This window comes from Erythranthe guttata, chromosome 12, assembly GCF_056151865.1.
Source record: "Erythranthe guttata isolate IM_541 chromosome 12, IM_541, whole genome shotgun sequence".
NCBI classification, from domain to species: Eukaryota; Viridiplantae; Streptophyta; class Magnoliopsida; order Lamiales; family Phrymaceae; genus Erythranthe; species Erythranthe guttata.
This window is the reverse complement of record NC_142544.1, coordinates 13,755,904-13,770,000: the sequence shown is the minus strand read 5'-3', so window position 1 is coordinate 13,770,000 and position 14,097 is coordinate 13,755,904. Positions and strand designations below refer to the sequence as shown.

Below are 14,097 nucleotides of genomic sequence, written 5' to 3'. Positions count from 1 at the left end.
AATGTGTTTCCATTCCGGAAAAAACAAAAATCCGTTTTAAGTATAGACACAAATTTGCTTACGCTTATAAAAAAATATTAATTTTATGTCTATTTCTCACTTTTAGTGGTGTTTTAATATTTTTTAGATGCTGACTCCATATTAAAATAAATATGTATGCCTCTAATGTAATTTGTGGAATGATAATTCTGATTGAAACTTGTAAATTATATATAATATGTAGATACAAATATGTAATCGACGATAACTATATAAGTTAAACGTTATAATATTTTTTTAAACTATGGATGTAACCCTGTATTATTATATTGACACGTTACTCCCACGTTCCCGTATCCAGCTTTTTGTAAAATGAAATCCGTTTACTCGTTTCGCTGTATCGGCGCTCTCGTGTCCGTGCTACATAGATCGGCACAAATAAATTACTTTTTCCTTGTTAGATTTGTCTTTTTAACAGGTATTCTGGAAAAATATAATTTGTATAGGCCGACCTATATTTTTGTATTATTGGATAAATAAAAATAATGAATTTGGTCAATGAAATAAAAGTGTGTAAAATAATAGTTCACATGCCTAACTAATAATATTCCTTGCTGCCAAACCAATGATATAATATATATTTTGGCGTATTTTGAACATTTTCTAAGAAGCAGCCGGTAAAGTTATATGGAATTGAGGAACATAAATTCAACAAAACAAGAAAATATTTCTAAATTAATTAAAATGACACAACCTATATAAAGATAACACACTTAGTTATATGGGCAAATGGCAAAAAGGCCCATCACATGAGACTTAAATGCATTTTAGTCCAAAAAAAAACAGTCTCTCAATTAAGCCTATCCCCATGTCTTTAGTCTAAAATACCCTCAATAATATAATTCTTAACAATTCCACCCATTATGCTCTAACTTCCTTAATATTACACATTGACCCCGGATTTAAACAAATATATCACATTAACGCCCAAAACTTTTTTTTTTCAGAAAATAATTTTTTTTTCTGAAATGTTTTTTTTCCGGCCAGATTCCAGCGTTGACCGCCGGTCTCCGGCGTTGACTTTTTTTTTTTTTTTTTCTTAGAAAAAAAATATTTTAATTAATATTACTGTCTTGACTACTAAATTACTGTCTCAGACAGTAATATTACTGTTTGGGACAGTAATATTATGAATATTATTTTTCCGAACAGTAATATTATTAATATTATTGTCTAAGACAGTTAAATTACTGTTGGAGACAGTAATTTAACATCCAAGACAGTAATATTAATTAAAATAATTTTTTTTAAGGAAAAAAAAAAGTCAATTAACAGTTAAATTACTGTCTCCGACAATTAAATAACTGCTGCAGACAGTAATTTAGCAACGAATACAGTAATATTAATTAAAAATATTTTTTTTAAGAATAAAAAAGTCAATTAACAGTTAAATTACTGTCTCCGACAGTTAAATAACTGCTGGAGACAGTAATTTAGCAACGAATATAGTAATATTAATTAAAAATATTTTTTTTAAGAATAAAAAAGTCAATTAACAGTTAAATTACTGTCTCCGACAGTTAAATAACTGCTGGAGACAGTAATTTAGCAACGAATACAGTAATATTAATTAAAATATTTTTGAAGAAAAAAAAAAAACAGTCAATTAACAGTTAAATTACTGTCTCCGACAGTTAAATAGCTGCCGGAGACAGTAATTTAGCAGCCAAGACAGTAAAATTAATTAAAATATTTTTTTTAAGAAAAAAAAAAAAAAAGTCAACGCCGGAATCTGGCCGAAAAAGAAATATTTCAGAAAAAAATTATTTTCTGAAAAAAAAAGTTTTGGGGGTTAATGTGATATATTTGTTAAAATCCGGGGTCAATGTGTACTATTAAAGAAGTTAGAGCATAATGGGTGGAATTGATACGAATTTGGGTTAAAATTGGGGTCAAAATTGAAATTAGGGTTAAAATTGGTTAATTGATAAAATTGGGCTAAATTGGGGTGTAAATCATAAAATTGGAGTTGAATTGGGTTTCAATGAATTGGGGGTAATTTTGGTATATATAAAAGGATTTTCCTTATTTGCAAATAAGTTTGAATGGGCTGGATTTATTTGAAAGACAAAAAAATTGGATGTCCCTCTTTTAATTAAGTGCCCTTGTCATGGATTTTTTTGTGATTACCCCTGGTTATATTTATTGCACAAGTATTAAGAAAAATAAAATTACTAAATTCCTTTTTCATTAGTTGTTCATTCAATAATTTTCTCTAAAATTAAGTAAGAGAAGAAAGAGTAAAATTAAAAATAATTAATGTACTAATGGAATTTTATAGTGAAATTAAAAAAACAAATAAAATAAATTGGTATAGTAAGAAGGTATATTGGAAAGTGTGGCAATACAATTAAAGAGATTTGTCAGCTCAACTAGTAATATAGGCGCAGTCTGCAACATCTGTGCTCTCCCTCTTAAATGTTTTACATTTATAACATATACTACACCATTATATGCCTAAATTTCATAACCGGTTTACATAACTACACCATCGCGTGGCAGAGTCAGCATAGAGGCTATGCTGCACGGACACGGATACGTGGACACGGTGATACGCGGATACGGATACGGTGATACGGCATTTCCAAAAAACTAGGATACGGACACGTGGGGGATACGCGTAAATACAAAAAAATATAGGGTTATATTTATAAATAATAAAAGTATAGGGGTACATTTATAAATTGTAAAAAAAATGTATAAGTCGTCATCGCATTAGAGAACTGCTCGCCCTTGTTGCTCGTGTTCTTGGTCGCCGTCGCATGCTAGATTTTTGGAGTTTTGGGTGGACTCACAAAGAAATAAGAGGAAATGTGTATTACAGATAAAAGAAAATGCGCATTTTTTTTTATTAGAGCTCTCTTTTAAAACGTAAGAGAAGTGTCCCAACTTTTTTAAAATTGTGGATACTGCCCGACACGGGTGTCTTACTTTTAGCGAAATTATGACACGGCCCGACACGGGTGTCCGAGAAGTGTCCGGGTGTGTCCGAGTGTCGGATACGAGGACTCTTCACCTTCTAGAAGTGTCCGTGCATCATAGCATAGAGGACCAGGTGACCATGGCTCCTCCAAGATTTAACGAGCTCCTTTAGTTTCTCTCGAGACTAGAAATTCTGGCTACGATAATGGTACCATCCATGGACATAAAAACAAAACAAAAAGTTGATGGAGGAAAAGTAGAGTTCAATATTAAGAGAACCTATAAAAAGTATTCTAGATTTGGTTTTAATTATAAGGGTAATTACAACCGCCTCCTTGAGGTGAAGTGTAATTACAGAAAAGAAAAAAAAAAAAAAAAAACCCTTCTTTTGTAGAAATTACATCCAGCCCCTTACAGTTTGTAAATTTTTTACATTCACTATCATACTAAAGGGTGTTAATGTGAAAATCTACATAATAGCAAGGGGTGGATGTAATTATAGAAATATGAGTGGGCTTTTGTAAATAGAACTTATCTTAGGGTGGCGGTTGCAATTTACCCTAATTATAAATAAATACGTAAACATTAAAAAGATGCACGGTCCTTTTTCTTTTTTTTTTTTTTGGTATTTTGCAGTTATCAACGTGTTCTTGTTAGCAATTTCGCAGTTTTATTTGATTTTTGTTTGGTTAACAATTTGATCTTCGTATATATGTCTGTTGAAATTACGTATTTTAAATTGATCAATTAAAATGATAGAGGATTGTTACCATTTTAAGATAATTAGGTACTGATACGAATGTATCTTGAAACACAAAAAATGAATTGCTTTTCACATTTATTCAAACCTCATCCCAATCACTTTTCTTACTTTCCTTTTCGTCACTCAAACCACATCCTCGTTTGACTTGCTTCTCCCTTTTTCTTTTCTTTAATTATTTATTTATTTATTTATTTATTTTATTATTATTATTATTATTATTATTATTATTATTATTATTATTATTATTATTATTATTATTATTATTATCATTATTATTATTATTATTATTCAGCAAATTACACAAAAATGTAAATTATGCTAGGAATAGTCACGACTCACGTATGACAATCTTCCATGTACGACACATTTTTGGATATTTCGAATTTATTTTCAAGGACCAAGATTCACATAAATACATATTCATACAATTTTAGATGCTACACTTAGTTACTTATATTTAGTGGATTAGAACCGCAGATTTGATCAACTAACCGTCAATTAAACACACAATACACACGAGTGTATGTGATTCTGTGTAGATCTATATTTCAAATTCATCTAATATAAACAATCAGGTGTAACACCTAATTTTCCCAATTTATATGCATATTATATATATGTATGTATGTATCTCTCTATGGCTCGGTAGCTCTCTAGCTTCCATCCAACATAGGCAATTTTTGTTCATGCAAATTGCAAGATCTCTCTCTCTCTCTCACACACACACACTTTCTCACTCTAGCAATCATCCATCTCTAATATCTGCTGCATAGATGATATAACCAAGTGGGCAACAAGTCAAGTACTAATTTGTATAGTAGCGGTTTTTTTCTGAAAGTTGATTGACCTGGGTCTCTCAACCTCATCAACAAAATTAATTATTACTTATATATATACATACATACACTGGTAGCTAGCTGCAAACTCCCACCACCCCAAACCCACACACAGATAAATCCACATGGTGGAACCAAACAATAACAACCACCATCACCACCAGGTGGTGGAGATAGCCGCCATGGAGACGGAGGTGCACAGGGTGGCGCCTCCGCCTCGGCGTAGCACGCTGAACAAACTGAAGAGGCGTCTGAAGGAAACGTTCTTCCCAGACGACCCTCTCCGTCAGTTCAGCGGGCAGACGTGCAAAGTAAAACTCGTGCTCGCTTCGCAGTACATATTCCCCATACTTGAATGGGGTCCCAGATACAATCTCAAACTCCTCAAATCCGATATCGTCTCCGGGCTCACCATTGCCAGCCTCGCCATACCTCAGGGCATCAGCTATGCCAAGCTGGCTAACCTGCCTCCCATCGTCGGCCTCTGTCAGTGACTATTTTATTTTCAAAAAACACATGCAGTATTATTTCTTTTTAAACGAAAAGTCATATATGTATGTACGTTATACGATCAACTAATTCCTTTTTTTCTTTTTAAATCAGATTCAAGCTTCGTGCCACCGCTAATATACGCTGTTCTTGGAAGCTCAAGGGATCTGGCGGTGGGACCGGTCTCGATTGCGTCTCTGATAATGGGTTCGATGCTCAGACAAGAAGTTTCACCTTCTAAAGATCCGATTTTGTTTCTGCAACTTGCCTTTTCTTCTACTTTCTTTGCTGGACTTTTTCAATCTTCTTTGGGCTTTTTGAGGTGTTTTTTATTTTTTTTTTCTTTTTCCATTTCTTCTTGTTTATAATTATATATACATAAATATGTTTGAATTAATAGAATTGATATGAGTTTGTTTAATTGGTACACCTGCAGGCTAGGATTTATAATAGATTTTCTGTCAAAGGCAACACTGATTGGATTCATGGCGGGTGCTGCAATAATAGTATCTCTACAGCAGCTAAAGAGCCTTCTTGGAATAAAAAACTTCACTAAGAAAATGGGAATAGTTCCTGTTTTGAGCTCTGTTTTCCACAACACTGATGAGGTATTATTATTTTTATTTTTATTTTTTTAACTTTCATTTATTACTCACTCATCTCTATTTTTATTTTCAGCTGCATATATTCAGATTTTCTACAACTTTTCTTCTACTTTTTTCTTTCTTTTTGACCATTTTAAGAACACTCTGTCTCCCATATTTCTGTCACCAAACTCATTAAATTATGGAGTAGAATCCCAATAAAATTAAAATTTCTTCCGATACTGATACGGTGGGAATATGTTAAATTATTAATTCGACAATTTAATATTTTGTTAAACTAATAGAATTTTTTTAGTTCCCACTTTATTAATTTACATATATTTAACTGTATATCGGTGCTAAAGCCATCGCAATATATCTTTATAGATACATTTGATGAAATACACTAGAAAAATTCTAATTTTTTTATTTATTTATACACAATCACACATAAAGTATTTTTTATTGGCAAATAAATTATTCATAACCTCCTCAATAGAGTCTCTAAACTCCGTGAGCCTCAATAATTTAGAAACTCTAGAAGAAAAACCAACATAGGTCCTAAAAAAGGTCTTCAAAATAGAGACTATATACAAAGTTTTCAAATATTTTATTAAATTTGGGATTATGTTTTGATTCGAAACTAAAATTGTTCCACGGTAATAAATAAATAAAAAATAAAAAAAATTGTTTTACTTTTTATTTTTTTATGGTTGAATATTTATTTCCGTTGCTCGAAGTATTCTTTTTCGTGGTTATAGAACTAGAAAAAAATATCTTCCGATGAAATGTTTATTAAAATTTGAGATAATGTAAATAAAAATAATTATCCACAAATTCACACATAAAATTAAGCTATAATCATATTAAAAAAAAATATATATATATAAGATTTATAAAGTTGTATGAAGAATAATATGGCCAATTGATGGTATAGTCACTTTTCCCCCTGCCTAAAAGTAGATTTGGTTCCTTTTTGCCAAGAAAACAAAAAGGTACAGAACAAATTAATAAAAAGGATATCAAGACAAATAATGCACATGCTGACACGTTATATTGTCTGAATTTAAATATTTATTCATTTCAATAATTAAATCTCTAATTATACTTTTTATTTTTTTTCTTAATATTTTTTTTATAACCCTTCTAATATAATTTTATTTTCATACTTTGGTGCAGTGGTCATGGCAAACTATACTGATGGGCTTCTGCTTCCTACTTTTCCTTCTTTTCACTAGACATATTGTACGTATTTTTGTTTATCTATTAAATAAATTCTATTTTGGGTAGCTTAATTATATATTTAAATCATTAGGCATCCGATAAATAATTTTTGGTTCATACTATCTAATTAGCATTCTGAAAAACATCATTATCTACTTAGGGCGAGTTTGGCTAGGTTTATTTGAAAGAGCTCTTACGACTTACATCTGATAAGCTGTTACGTCTTATTTTTAAAATTAGTTTTTAAAGTGTTTGGATAATGATCTTATAGCTAGTTTAACTCATTATAAGATCTTAAATAAAAAATGTACGGTTGATGTACTTTAAAAAAAAAAACTTTATTTACTCTCGATGAGCTTAATTTTTGAATGTTTTTAAGATCTTTTTAAAACAAATTATCAAGCACGTTGGAAAAACTTATAAGCTGTTAAATATCTTATAAAATATTTTTAACAACTTATAAAGCATAGCCAAACACTCTCTTAATGACATGTCTTTTGTATGCATTTGTGAAGGGTCTAACATGATTTTCAAGATTATTTCTTAAACAAAGTAGGAAATCTTTTTGTTTGACTTGTTTAAAACTCAATGCAGATAGTAATTTGTTTTATCCTACGTCGTTTTGCTATCTTACTTAATCATTGTTGAAAAACAATCACTTTCGATAAATTATTTTATTAAGAATTACTTAATTAACCCGTGATTTTTTTTGGTCCTTTATAAAGTTTAATTTTGCCTCTATTTATTAGGACAGTGTTTAATTAGTGTCATTTTTCTGACACTTCAGCTACTTAAAACAAAAGACTGATGAGTTTCTTGTAATAGTTTTTAAGAAATTAAACATTTATAGACTGCGGTTTTGGTTTGGGTTTTCGGTTTCGGTTTCGGTTTCATTTTGAATGAGGACTGTCACACATGCAAAATAGGCATGATTCGTTTTACCGATTTTAACCTATGTAACATAATGTACGAAAAAAAAACTAATTTGATTTAAATTTGATCGTAGTATATATCTTGATATGTGATTATATATGCAGAGTATGAGGAAACCGAAGCTGTTTTGGATATCAGCCGGTGCCCCTTTACTATCTGTCATCCTTTCGACTCTTCTCGTTTTTGCATTCAAAGCTCAAAATCACGGCATCAGTGTAGTAAGTTTTCGATTTATGCTCTGTTATGCAATAATATTGTTTTACTTTTCTAATACTTATTAATAAAAAAAATATAAAAAAACAAATTTTGTCAAGTAAAGATTGGGAAACTACAAGAAGGGTTGAATCCTCCGTCGTGGAACATGTTACATTTTCACGATAACTACTTGGGACTTGTAATGAAAACTGGCCTCGTCACCGGCATCATTTCACTTACCGTAAGTGAATTAATCACTTTTAATTTCTTCGTATTTTTTTTTGCTAATTAATAATTATGTTGTCGTAATGAAATTAATTTATTAATTAACAGGAAGGAATCGCGGTTGGAAGGACTTTTGCTGCATTGAAAAATTACCAGGTCGATGGAAATAAGGAAATGATTGCGATTGGTGTAATGAACATCGTCGGCTCGTCCACTTCTTGCTATATCACAACCGGTACCGATTCTACGAAAAAAAATAATAATAATAATAATAAAAAAATCGTAATTGTATTTCTCTAAAATTGCAGGTGCGTTTTCAAGGTCGGCGGTGAACCACAACGCGGGCTGCAAAACAGCGGTTTCAAACATAATAATGGCGGTTACAGTAATGGTGACACTTTTATTTCTAATGCCGTTGTTTCAGTACACGCCAAACGTTGTTTTGGGTGCGATTATTGTTACAGCTGTGATCGGACTTATCGACATTCCTGCTGCATGTCAAATTTGGAAAATCGACAAATTCGATTTCGTTGTGATGCTATGTGCATTTTTGGGAGTGCTCTTTATCTCCGTTCAAGAAGGCCTAGCTATCGCGGTGAGAGGGATTTTCTCGTTATTTTATTACATAACATAATATGAATTTAAGGTAACATCGACGATGATTATAATTTTATAATGTTGTTTAGGTGGGAATATCTATTTTCAAGATTCTAATGCAAGTGACGAGGCCTAAAACCGTAATGATGGGGAATATTCCCGGTACGGATATTTATCGGGATCTTCACCATTACAGAGATGCTGCGGCTGTGCCTGGATTCGTGATTCTCGGAATCGAAGCTCCGATTAACTTTGTCAATACCACTTACCTTAAAGAAAGGTTGCTTTGTTTTTTTTTGTCTCAAAGTTATCGAGAAACCATCTCGTTCGTTCTTTTTTTCACGAGCTTTACTTGTTTGCTTTGATTGTACTCAGGATTACGAGATGGATCGACGATTCTGAATCGGAGAATGATGGCGCTAAAAAGAAGTCTGGACTACTTAAGTTTGTGATTCTTGATTTGTCTGGTGAGTTTCTTGAAAATTAATCAATCTTTAGTCTCATTTTTGTCAATTTTGACTTATTTATTGAAACCCTTTTCAGCTGTGAGTGCAATTGATACAAGTGGAGTTTCATTCTTCAAAGATTTGAGGATGGCATTGGAGAAAAAGAACTTGGAGGCAAGTCCCTTTTTTATTTCATTTTTTTTTTATTAAATTAGAAAAAAAATTAGTAACTTTAAATTGTTTTATTTATTTATATTTTGTTTTTGTGACAGCTTGTATTGGTTAATCCAATTGGGGAGGTGATAGAGAAATTGCAGCAAGGAGATGAAGCAAAAGAGTTGGCAAGACCAGATGCAATGTTCTTGACTGTTGGGGAAGCAGTAACTACCCTCCTCTCCACAATTAAGACACATTCATCTGCTTATGTATGATGATTTGATGAGAGGTCTAATAATATCAATACTTGGTTTTTTTTTTTTTTTTTTTTTTATTTCTTCTTTTTTTCTAATTTTATTTGGCTGTGAAATGATATATATATATGTATCTTTTTCCAAGACAAGTTCACTTGAAACATTTATGTGTAATATTTTCTGAAATGAAATATCCTTATTAATTAGGGTCTTTCTAGGGTGAGATCCTGTGTTCTAAACTTTTATGAGATACCCCTTTAAATCGCGACACGTGTCCCACCAAAAAAAACCTATTTTTTCTCCATTTATGTATTGTCGCAAATACCCTTTTTACAATTATTATTTTAAAAAATCAGCAATTATAAATTATTAATGAAATGTCAATTTTACCCTTTCTATTTTAATGCAATTTTAAATATATATTTATGGGTCTATTAGATATAACCCCCTTAAACATTCAAATAATAGGGGTAGACCCAAATTTATATTTGCCATTTTGATAACAGCCCAAACTTTTCCTAATTACATAACTACCCTCTATCAAATCCCACAAAACCCGTTACTTTACCTTTTGAAATAAAATCAAATCCCTTCCTATTTTCCCGTTAAATCACTATCATCCCAAACCCCAGTATCGAATAAACTGCAAAACCTCCCAGCACAAATTCCTGGTACGGCCGATTGAAAGGGGAAGACGTCTGCACTGCCGTGAAACGACGATTTTCGTGCACTCCGAGCAAGTTGCCGTAGGTACGTCGTCGCCACTCGCTGAATCGCTATCATCCATCGATTTGTTGATATGTTTTGGCTAAATCGACTATCACGTTTGTGTATTTGCAGATCTGTTATAATCGCATACCGCATTCGAGCACTAAATCAGTGATATTGCAACAATTGATGGGCAGGACATCCACCAGAAGTGATATCGTCGTTGGCCGCCGCCGTCGCCGTCGCCGTCACTACTCCAATCTAGGGTTACTCAAATATAGGATTACTCAAATCTAGGGTTTTGATAATTCTTCGGCTCATAGTTGATTAACGAGATGCATAGTCGAATTACATCTGTATTAATATACTATCCCATATCATTTAATAGACTATCCCACTGGTATAATTTTACTATGGATCTCGTTAATCGACTATGGGCCGAAGAATCATCAAAACCCTAGATTTGAGAAGTGACGGCGGCGGATTTGTGTTTTAAAATTAACAGACTATCTCATATCTTTTAATAGACTATCCCATGTATCTAATTCGACTATGGGTTTAGTTAATTGACTATTGGAAAAATTATAATATATATGGAAACTGAATAATATGTTTGTTTGAAATACTAATCAATTAGGGTAATTTTCCTTATTATATGAAAACGATTAGGGTAAATAATGATATATATGAAAAAATAATAATATATATGGAAACTGAATAATATGTTTGTTTGAAATACTAATCAATTAGGGTAATTTTCCTTATATCATGTATTAGACTATCTTATTCATCTAATTCGACTATGGATCTCGTTAATCGACTATGGATCCCGTATTATTCAACCACATAGTATATTAATAATTTCAATATAGTACATTGATCTGCTATGATAGTATATTACGGTTATAGTAGTGATATGAATTGTGTTACAAACAATATACCACTGAAATGACAAGAACATTGAGAACAACACCAACGTAAAGTATTCCAACATAACCAATAAAATAGTACATTAATAATCTCATAATTTCAATCTAGGGTTTTGATAAAATACATAAAACACATCATAACACAATCAAACCAATATGTCGAGTTAAAAAACCCTAGTACATTAATAATCTCATAATAGTATAATAAAATGATAATGGTAGTATCATACGGTATTCATAATAGTATACTACTGTATTACAACGGTTTAAAACTTAACCGAAGTTACCGAGCCATTACATCGTAAACACCTCTTTATAGCAACCAACCCACCAAACCTCAACAAAATCCTTACGAAATTCGCCATCGAAAAAACCTAAAATCATGAAACAAAATAAAAAATGCAGAATACTAAAAAATGATTAAATAGACTGCAAATACATTTGAATGACAATACATTAATATCATCAAAAATAAACTTAACATGCAAAATCCATACGCTAATTTAAAAAAGACTACGAACTATATTTTAATGTACTACCCAGCACACTTAAAGCGGCTGTTATAAACAAATAAACCAACTATCGATCAGGATAAAAAACATGAACTCGACCACAGCGGACAATTATTCCGATTATTGCATAAACCAACTACGAAGCTCATATAAAACAACTCTGGTCCGATCTGCGTAAACCATCATCTTCTAACTCTGTCAATCCTCTTCCAAACAAACATCATCCGCCAAAAATAACGATGTATATATGACGACGTAATTTTGTTAAAAAACGTTCTACTTCATAGAATCAAGTATCAACACAACTCTTAAAATTTCTAACCACCGTAATCGACAATCCTAGACATTGAGCGAAAAATAAAAACGAATAACGCATTCATACCTGGTTAACAACGTCCAACAACGAACGCTCAAATTCGATCCTATTTCAACGACGGTGCAGAAATCTTCAAAGACGATAAAGAACCGCTGGAACGCTGAAGAGAACCTTCGAAAAATATTGTACACGATTTGATATAACGGCCAATGATCTCACGTAATTTTATTCCGTGATTTTAGGCAACGTATCAGCAAATCTCAAATCACGTAGTAAAGGAAATAAATGTCGTTTAAAAAGAAACAAGGGGTATTAAAGGAAAATTATATAATATATTTTGCCAAGTTGGCAAAATTGGATCTATCTCAAAAGGGCAAATGGCAAAAAGGCCCATCACATGGGACTTAAATGCATTTTAGTCCACAAAAAAAACAGTCTCTCAATTAAGCCCATCCCCATGTCTTTAGTCTAAAATACCCTCAATAATATAATTCTTAACAATTCCACCCATTATGCTCTAACTTCCTTAATATTACACATTGACCCCGGATTTAAACAAATATATCACATTAACCCCCAAAACTTTTTTTTTTTCCAGAAAATAATTTTTTCTCTGAAATGTTTTTTTTTCCGGCCAGATTCCGGCCAGATTCCGGCGTTGACTTTTTTTTTTTTTTTTTTTTTTTGAATTGTTTTTTCTTAGAAAAAAAATATTTTAATTAATATTACTGTCTTGACTACTAAATTACCGTCTCAGACAGTAATATTACTGTTTGTGACAGTAATATTATGAATATTATTTTTCCGAACAATAATATTATTAATATTATTGTCTAAGACAGTTAAATTACCGTTGGAGACAGTAATTTAACATCCAAGACAGTAATATTAATTAAAATAATTTTTTTTTTAAGGAAAAAAAAAAAAAAAAAAAGTCAATTAACAGTTAAATTACTGTCTCCGACAGTTAAATAACTGCTGGAGACAGTAATTTAGCAACGAATACAGTAATATTAATTAAAAATATTTTTTTTAAGAATAAAAAAGTCAATTAACAGTTAAATTACTGTCTCCGACAGTTAAATAACTGCTATAGACAGTAATTTAGCAACGAATACAGTAATATTAATTAAAAATATTTTTTTTAAGAATAAAAAAGTCAATTAACAGTTAAATTACTGTCTCCGACAGTTAAATAACTGCTGGAGACAGTAATTTAGCAACGAATACAGTAATATTAATTAAAAATATTTTTTTAAGAATAAAAAAGTCAATTAACAGTTAAATTACTGTATACGACAGTTAAATAACTGCTGGAGACAGTAATTTAGCAACGAATACAGTAATATTAATTAAAATATTTTTGAAGAAAAAAAAAACAGTCAATTAACAGTTAAATTACTGTCTCCGAGGAAAACAAAATAAAAAAAAAAAAAAAAAAGTCAACGCCGGAATCTGGCCGGAAAAAAAATTATTTTCTGAAAAAAAAAAGTTTTGGGGGTTAATGTGATATATTTGTTAAAATCCGGGGTCAATGTGTAATATTAAGGAAGTTATAGCATAATGGGTGGAATTGATACGAATTATGGTTAAAATTGGGGTCAAAATTGAAATTTGGGTTAAAATTGGTTAATTGATAAAATTGGGCTAATTTGGGGTGTAAATCATGAAATTGGAGTTGAATTGGGTTTCAATGAATTGGAAAGGAATTTTCCTTATTTGCAAATAAGTTTGAATGAGGTGGATTTATTTGAAAGACAAAAAAGTAGGATGTCCCTATTTTAATTAAGTGCCCTTGTCATGGGCCTATTTGCCATTACCCCATCTCAAAAAGGGGAAACAAAATTGGATCTACCTCATTAGAAAATATGAACAAGGGGGTTATCCTTAATAAACCCTATATTTATTGCTGAATTAAAATTTAGGGTAAATAGCACTTTACCCCCTTGTGGTTTCAACTTGTTGCACT

At 31.3% G+C, this 14,097-nt stretch overlaps 1 protein-coding gene and 1 long non-coding RNA gene across 2 annotated transcripts; one reads left to right on the top strand and one right to left on the bottom strand.

Moving 5' to 3' along the window:
• Positions 1-4,353: 4,353 nt before the first annotated feature.
• AST91 (sulfate transporter 91) lies at positions 4,354-9,867 on the top strand. Its single transcript, XM_012988639.2, has 12 exons — positions 4,354-5,046; positions 5,164-5,371; positions 5,486-5,657; positions 6,813-6,878; positions 7,895-8,008; positions 8,110-8,226; positions 8,319-8,445; positions 8,519-8,805; positions 8,897-9,087; positions 9,183-9,274; positions 9,351-9,427; positions 9,526-9,867. The coding sequence occupies exons 1-12, from the start codon at positions 4,686-4,688 to the stop codon at positions 9,682-9,684; spliced, it is 1,971 nt and encodes a 656-aa protein (XP_012844093.2). The 5' UTR covers positions 4,354-4,685; the 3' UTR covers positions 9,685-9,867.
• Positions 9,868-11,331: 1,464 nt separating this feature from the next.
• LOC148766529 (uncharacterized) lies at positions 11,332-12,401 on the bottom strand. The gene is made up of 2 exons (XR_016034886.1): positions 12,195-12,401; positions 11,332-11,674 (listed from the first exon to the last, which is right to left on the bottom strand). It is a non-coding gene; the product is annotated as an uncharacterized LOC148766529 (long non-coding RNA).
• Positions 12,402-14,097: the final 1,696 nt, after the last annotated feature.

What these genes read in the sequence shown, in the direction of transcription:
- AST91 (XM_012988639.2), top strand. Translation starts at nt 4,686, where the DNA reads ATGGTGGAACCAAACAATAACAACCACCATCACCACCAGGTGGTGGAG. An exon ending in AAAATCACGGCATCAGTGTA is followed by an intron (nt 8,009 to 8,109) that starts GTAAGTTTTCGA and finishes TGTCAAGTAAAG; the next exon opens with ATTGGGAAACTACAAGAAGG. An exon ending in TGTGATTCTTGATTTGTCTG is followed by an intron (nt 9,275 to 9,350) that starts GTGAGTTTCTTG and finishes AACCCTTTTCAG; the next exon opens with CTGTGAGTGCAATTGATACA.